At 29.2% G+C, this 8,155-nt stretch overlaps 1 protein-coding gene across 1 annotated transcript; it reads right to left on the bottom strand.

Moving 5' to 3' along the window:
• Positions 1 to 218: 218 nt before the first annotated feature.
• On the bottom strand, positions 219 to 2,059 carry LOC137832726 (uncharacterized). The gene has a single exon (XM_068641039.1). It carries the CDS (start codon positions 1,762 to 1,764, stop codon positions 418 to 420), a length of 1,347 nt encoding a protein of 448 aa, XP_068497140.1. The 5' UTR covers positions 1,765 to 2,059; the 3' UTR covers positions 219 to 417.
• Positions 2,060 to 8,155: the final 6,096 nt, after the last annotated feature.

Below are 8,155 nucleotides of genomic sequence, written 5' to 3'. Positions count from 1 at the left end.
TTTCTAAAGAAAAAGAGAAAATTTACTTGTGTTAATAGTACATTAAGAACTTACAATGTTTTTATACTGTCTCTTAAGTTTTGTTCCTCAACAACTAACAACCATTCTGATCTTATGATAATGAAATATTGTGAGAACAAATTCAAAGTAAAACGTTAAAAGAATTAAATGATAAAATTGTTAACAGAAAGAAAAAGACCATAAAATGAAGAGACAAATTAATAGTACATAGCAATATGATATATAAGCATGATCGACATAGTGTACAAAAATAGAAGGCGAAAAATAAAAGCTAATAATATTATTCCTATTACATAAATAGGATTTGAAAGAAAAGATAGTGAAGAAATAACATATTCAGCGATAAGTAAGTAGAATCTTAATCGGTAATCACACTGAACCGTTATTTTTGGATAATCAGAGAGAACCTTGAGTAACTTTGTTCATCACTTTAACATCTTGACCCAACGTCACCGCAGTTTGTCTCATCTCAGAAGTGACCGGTGGAAAAACGCCTTGGTACGGAGGAGCGTGCACTACGCCACCCTGTGCAGTATAATAAACTTGTCTCCCACTTGCACTATCGTACGCTACCTGTGCGTACGGAGCACCCGTATTATCCACTATCCCACTTGGCCGCACCACACCGAATCCTTCCGTATACGCGGGAGCCTTAACCGGTGGCTGCCCTGGCGCCAAGTTAGGCTGCGGCGTCACGCCGCCGTACACCGCCGCTTCACGGTAGCCATCTGAAGCCATTCGCTGCACCGCGTAGTACCCCTGGGTGGCTTGAGGCCGCACCACAGGCGCGTGATAGTACGTCCCCGGCGCCGAAATCATGTAAACCGGCGCATCTCCTCCACCGGAGGCAGCCGGCGGATAGGATTCGCCGGAAACATGTTTTTCCGGCCAGTAACCCGGGGCGGTGGCGGGCAAATTCGCCGGAGGAAACTTCTCAGGCAGCTTCTGAACGTAATAATCACCCGCGGGGTAATTATCCTCGCTCTTCCTCCGATATTGCTCGCTCTCCGCAATTTGCAATTGCTGCAGCTGGCGCCGAATCGCGCTCGGATCAGAAGCCGAAACTCTATCGACAAGGTTCATATTCAGCCGCGACTGGTACTCCGGCGGCGGAGCGACGGGCTCCGGCACCGGATCATGAAATTTGACAGCCGCAGGCGGAATCTGAGACGGCGGAGGCGCGACGGCGACACCGGCGCCCTTCTCGAGATCGAAGAGGAAATCGACATTATTTGGTTTAAGCACAGGTTGGAGCGGTGCGGAAGCAGGAAGCGGAGTAGGAAGAGTATCGGCGACAAAGAGGAATAATCGCATGCGGGCGGGTCTAGCGGAAGCGCGGTAGAGGCGATCGTACTCGTGCATCATGTGGTCGAGGTCGTCGTCGTTGGTGACGGAGATGAGAGCGTCGAGGTCTTCGCCCGGGAGCTGGTACTTGAAGGTGAGGCTGCTGCCGTTGCTTTCTTGTGGCGGCAGCTCGCAGAGGGCGGAGAGCTTGGCCAGCAGGACGGAAAACTTTATGGAGCGGTCGACGGCAAGGATCTTGGTCTCGCCGCCGACGTATGAGAGTTGGTTGTCGTGGGAGCGTGGGTGGATCTTCCCGGCGTAGCTGCACATGAACTTTACCTTGTAATTTTGTTGTTGTTGTTCGTCCCATGGAGCAGGAGGGTTGTCAAAGTCGATCTCTCTGGAGCGTGGAGAGGAGTCGCCAGACTCAGGGTATGATTGGTATGAATAATTCTCCATCTTTATCTTCTTTTTCTTCTTCTTCTTTAGAATTCTCTGTGAGAGTGCGATCCTTGTTAAGCTTCCATTATGGCTTGTTTTGTGTTGAGAGAGACAGGATCTTGGCAGAGACACCTTTCATACCTATGAGAGATCATTCAACTAAATTTATCCTCATAATATAATATATCCTTTTTCATTTCAAATATCTAAATACACTTTTTTTAATACGTTTAATCATTGATACTAATGTATTTCCTTTTTATCATATTATTCATATTATCGTATTATTGATACTACCGATTATCTTTCTTATTCGGTTCCATCGGTCTAACTTTTCTATTTTCGTATGGACTTCTCATACTTTTTTTATCTCTTTATTTTTCATTTCTGTAAACTCCAAGTTTTGATTGTACATACAAAAGATAATTCAACGCTTAACTAAGATTTTTGTATTTGATACTTGTGTGTTTAGTATAAAATGATTATCATGAATTATTTATTACCTGGATTAAAGATATGGACGGTAATTAAAAATATGTTTTTAATATGATGATGTCGATCAGCCTAGTCGAATATTAACTTCTATTTAATCATTCGACCACTAGTACACATTATATCAGCAATTTTAATTCTTAAAATATCTAAAAAAAAATTAAACCACTGTAATTTTAACGTCGACAAAGTATTTTAGATAGATATATTTTGTTTTGTATATTGCAATTTTATTATTATATTATATGATCAATTCTATTTATATTTTTTTCTTAGATTATCTTTAACTAATACTCTTCGAGTAGTGAGAGAAATGAAATACATTAAAGCATTAGGTGATATTCTTTATAAGATTTAAGACATTAATTACGTGTTTAATATCTATTCATAAGCTCAATATTATGTTGAAAGAAGTGTGGTGATAGAGAAATTAATATCGAAGTGCGATATAAAAGGGGAGTTTAATTAAAGATAAGTTAACTCCAATTCCAAGTTAGATTATATTGTTATTATTACTCACTGGATTGTTTATAATTAGAGTTGTGTGCCTTGTAAAGCTGGCATCTTATTAGTCAAATTACATCTATCTTCTCCGCCAAAACTCTATTATTATAAATTCTAAGTTTCATACTAATTAATGTTTTAGTCTTCTCTCTCTATCCTAATTAATATGATTACTATTTTTTAACATTTCGAACTCTGATTATTTAATCTCAATTATACTTTTATTTAGTATTACTATAGTAGTCATTGTTGACTAGTAAAAAAAAATACTAGTAGGTATTGTTTAACATTTATAATTTTGGTGCAGAAACTTTAAAAATATGAATACGTTATATTTCGTAATATTATTGTATAATTTATTAGTTATATTCTCTCATGCAATTCTATCTTCTTTTCCTTATTTTACAATAAATGGAATTATATATAATTGTACCGGTCGGATCCGAACAATTAATCAGTATGCGATTAGAACTAATCGATACAACCAGATTCATTAAGCCTAACAAAAGATTAACAAGATCAAACAGTGATTAAATATTAGATAATACACTCTTAATTATGATTTAAAACCCGAATTAAATTTTATCTAATAACAAATGGTCCATTAATCATATAAACAGTCAGATTTTGAGAAAAAGATTCGTCATCGTCACACATTAATTGCACCGAATACTAAGATCTCACTTGAACGTGTCTTTTACAAGTACTATCTGAACTTGAAATTTACAAGGGAGAGGAGGAGAACAACGAAAGGAGAGTTGTAAAGTTGTTCAGTGAAGAAAAGAGGTAGAAGGAGAGACCGACTGAAGAGAAAGTTAATTGTTCTCTCAATCTTAACGTCATTATTATAGAACAACAACAAAATTAAGTATAAATTATTATTTATATTATATAATGATTTTTTTTTAAAACATAAAAAAAGACAAAGAATATTAGATGAAAGTATTTTTTATCCGAATATAGTAGTAAGTTTTATATACTAAATACTTTTAATATAGGTAGATTAACATAATAATGACGAGGTAATAGTGTGTGGATGATGAATGTCCATGTTAGGTGAAACCTACTGAATTTACTAGACATACACCTAAGCTGGAGAAATAACTCCCCTCTATCTAAACCTAAGTATAAAATTGCATGTTAATATCATTTTTTTAAATGTGTTTACTATTGTTTAAAGAAGGAATGATACTTTCTCTTCTGGAAAGTGTATAGTTTTTAGTTAGTTTATAAATGTTAATAAAAAAACAAATAATTATATTTTCTTCCATATTTTATATTTATTTCTCATTTTAAATAACTCTCTACATATTATTATTATTATTATTTATATCATAAATAAATTATATTCAGTAATAACACACAGAAACTTAATTACATTTTAATAGTAAATAAAATATGAATGTAAAAAATGAAAATTGCTTTAAAAAAAAATATTTGAACTTATTTAAAACTATTATCAGTGCTAGTATTTGCTTCAGTGTTGCTATGTTAGCGGGAAAGACAAAAATAAATAATGAATTGTGTCTTTGTTTTTTTATTTACTTAAAATACTTTTTTATTTTTTAAAATATTTTAAAAAATAAAGGGCTTCTACAAAAGAGAAAGATTCAATATTTGATTTATCTCAATTATTAGGATATCTTTCGTTATTGAAATTTTCTAAAGTTATATGATACAACAAATCATAACAAGTGCTTTTCATACCAACATACTCGAGTATTTTCCTTTACTTATTTTTTAAGCAATTTTTAAAATAGTAGTATTTTTAGGTTTTTATACATTCCCATATGAATTTAATTTTTTATTACAAATTAGATGATGAAAATAATAATTAACCCAGGGTTTCTTAACAAGACATATCAAATCTTTAGTAAAAAACACATGTATAATTTTAATAATTTTTTATAATATAGTTTGCTATTAAATTTTAACAAAAAAAATTATCAGACCATAAATAATTGGAAGTATAAATATTAAAACATCCCTTTTAGATTGAGTAAAAAACTAAATTGTAATATTATTTTCAAACTCAATCATTATTATTTATTTAACCCAAATTCATTTATCCAACATTATATATCCATGTAATACCAAATTTTTCAGGACTATATAGCAATATCTCTTTCAAGATGATGAATATTGTAGAAGATAAAATATTTGTGAGTGATCTAAAAACAAGTAACACGATCAACAAATTGATAAAAAGTTTAACTTATTTCACAAAATCAACTTATACTCCATTTTATTAAACAATGTGAATTTTATGTCATTTTAAACCTTAAAATTGTGTGTAAATAATAACAATCTTCAATTTTATAATTATATAAATCATACTATTCAAAATAATTGTAGTTTTAATCTTTTAAAAATTTAAATAGACTGATATTTGAATCCTTAATGAAATACTAATATTGAATAATTTTTTAATATACATAAAAAAAACTTAAATTAATTTTTAAGAAGTTAGGGACTTTTTTGTTTTGTTTTGTTTTCTGATAAATACAAATAGATAGGTTGGCTAACCCTACACGACAACACTGCAGTGAGAAGCATAATTAAATGTGTTGGTCCACTTAGACTCATATTTATCACTGTCAAGTATTTAATAAATTCCTCTAAATATCTTCTCAAATTATTTAATAGTGACTCAGTCACAAAACTCAATTAGTGCAGTTCAACGTTAACGGTTATTGGTTGAGCAAGATAATGTTGTAAAATTTTCTATATGGGTTTAATTTCTATACGTCAAAAAATAGTATTTGTTATTTCTTTTACATATTTTTCTGATTTAAAATGTTTTCGTTGATAAATTTAAATTTGTATAGTATATCTAAATATGAATATGTAAAGTACATTTAAAGATAACTAAACATTTGGCTTTTTTTACCTTTCAGAGCTATTTTTAAAAACCATTACAAAATAGATAGATTTAAAAATTATATGAAATATTGGTAAATCGTGTTTTAAAATAGTTTTTTTAAAATAAAAAGTTGTATTTTAAAGCATCACTTTGTTTTCTAACTTTTTTAAATGTAATCTTAAAACTATGTTTCAAAACACGTCTCTATTATTTTTTAAGAAATTATGTTTTAAGATATGGCATAACTTTTTTCTTTGTAATATGTCTAATTTGTAAGTTAATTTCTTAAAACTATTTATTCTCAAACGTAGTTAGAATTAAAATAACGATTGTTTTCTTCTTGGTCAGTTTACTTTTTCTCTCTTACACTCGAATGATCTCGTCGTATTCCTCTTTCTTATCTACTTTTTGTCTCTATGAATTTCGAGTTCGGATAGTACTTGCAAAAGATACTTCGATACTCAAGTAAGACTTCGATGTTCGACACTCGGTGGTATTAGTACTGAATGATGATATACCTGATTCTTAGAATCTGTGACTATTTATATGATTATCATGAATTATTCGTTATTTGGTCGGATTAAGATTTTGGATAATGATTATAAGTGAATTACATGATGCTTATTGTTAATCATCTGTTTGGATATAATGATTTCAGTTATATCAGTCGACCTTAACGGGATGCCGAACTTCCTACGATCTCGATCGGTATACTATTCATAAATATCTCTAAAGATACATTAAAAAAGATAGAAGCATATTTGATCATATTGTTATAATCCAAATACAATTTAATTTATAACACATGAATTAGATTGTGTTTTAATAACATTCAAGAATTAAATTATTATATTTTAATATAAATATATAACATCAATCTAAAATAAAAAAATAATATTTGTAGACAATTTGTTGGTGTGTTTCCCTTTGCAGAGGGAAGTCTTCTTGGTGTTGGCATTATCTAGAATGGAGGTAGGGCACACTAATTCAATTCAATAATCTAACTTGCACTCTCTATCCTCAAAGAAGTCAAAGTTGTTATCAATGTCTGGTGGATCCCATTTTAACGAAACAATTGAAAAAAATGATTTCTTGCTGATTGAAAAATAAAGGGTTAGGTTTTGACTAAAGTCTTAATCATATAATATAATAACAATTTGGATCCACATGTCATCCCTATGTTATCTTCTTCAAATAAACTCATTTTAATAATTTTCAAATATTAAAATTAATTTATCTTAAAGAGAGAACACCACTAAAAACCCTAGAGTCATGTAATATTTGTTTTTGATATAAATACTTTTTTAACAGAATAATGTGTAGCGATAAAATTATTAATTTAGATTAATTTTTTGAAAAAATGTTATGGATATACTAAATTCATCACCAATAAAATGCAATTTGAATAATTATCTTCTTCTTAAATTTCAATAGTCAAATTCATTTAGAGATTTTTTAAAAAAATTGTTTCAAGATTAAAAAATATGTAATTTATTTTTTTTATATTAAATTTTCATCAACAACATTAATTATTGATGATTTGGCACATTACCTCTAAATTTGAAAACCCACAATATTTAAATTTGTAAGGGTGCAAAAAGCAATTGCCTAAGAACTCATGAAAAAGTTCACATATACTAACTTATAAAGTCCATATGTGTATAAAAACAACACTTTGCCTGTCACCTCATCTTCATTATCTGATGAAAATTGATTTTTTTTCAAAACTACTCGACAAAATAAACTATTGCTCTTAATGTAGGGAAAAAATATATATAAGATTTCTTTATGTATATAAATTGTTTTTTATTTTTAATATTTTTTTAAAGTAACAATACATGATTTACTATAATATTGATATAAAAAATAAAAGAGAAAACATAAAAAAACAAAATAAGGTATAAGAAAAAAAAAAGAAATAATGGAAGTGTTTATTACGTATATTAAAAGATTAAAAAAAAGTAATTGTTCATACTTTAATAAATGTGATAAATATTATTAAATATGTATCTTTATTTTATTTTAATCCGATTACTTGTACGGTGTATTTATAGGATTATATGAATTCTTATAATAGTGGAATCCGATTAATAGAAATAACAAATTTAATTATTATATTAGACAAACATTCACTACACTTTTAAGTATGTTATTCTGGTGCTTTAAATGGTTATTTAAGTTTCAAGAGACGTAATGTATATTACAAAACCTATTACATAATTACAAATAAATGTGTCAGACTAATCTATAACATTAATAAATAGATTATCTCTTATAACTATTTTTTTATATACTTACGATTTTTTTTTAAGTAACTGTTTTTCAAATTTAAATAATTATCTACAATATTTTATTTACATAATAAAAAATACTCATAAATTTATTTATTTTTACAATTAATTTTTATCAATTTTTTATAACTTAATAATATTTTTTTAATAATTATAAAATAATAATATATTTTTTAAAACTAAAGTGGATATACATAAACATGTGTATTTCCACCAGTATAAATAGTATGTCTTTTTTCCACTTTGAATTCCAGTAATA

This window comes from Phaseolus vulgaris, chromosome 6, assembly GCF_000499845.2.
Source record: "Phaseolus vulgaris cultivar G19833 chromosome 6, P. vulgaris v2.0, whole genome shotgun sequence".
Classification (NCBI taxonomy): Eukaryota; Viridiplantae; Streptophyta; class Magnoliopsida; order Fabales; family Fabaceae; genus Phaseolus; species Phaseolus vulgaris.
This window is presented reverse-complemented; position numbering and strand designations above follow the sequence as displayed.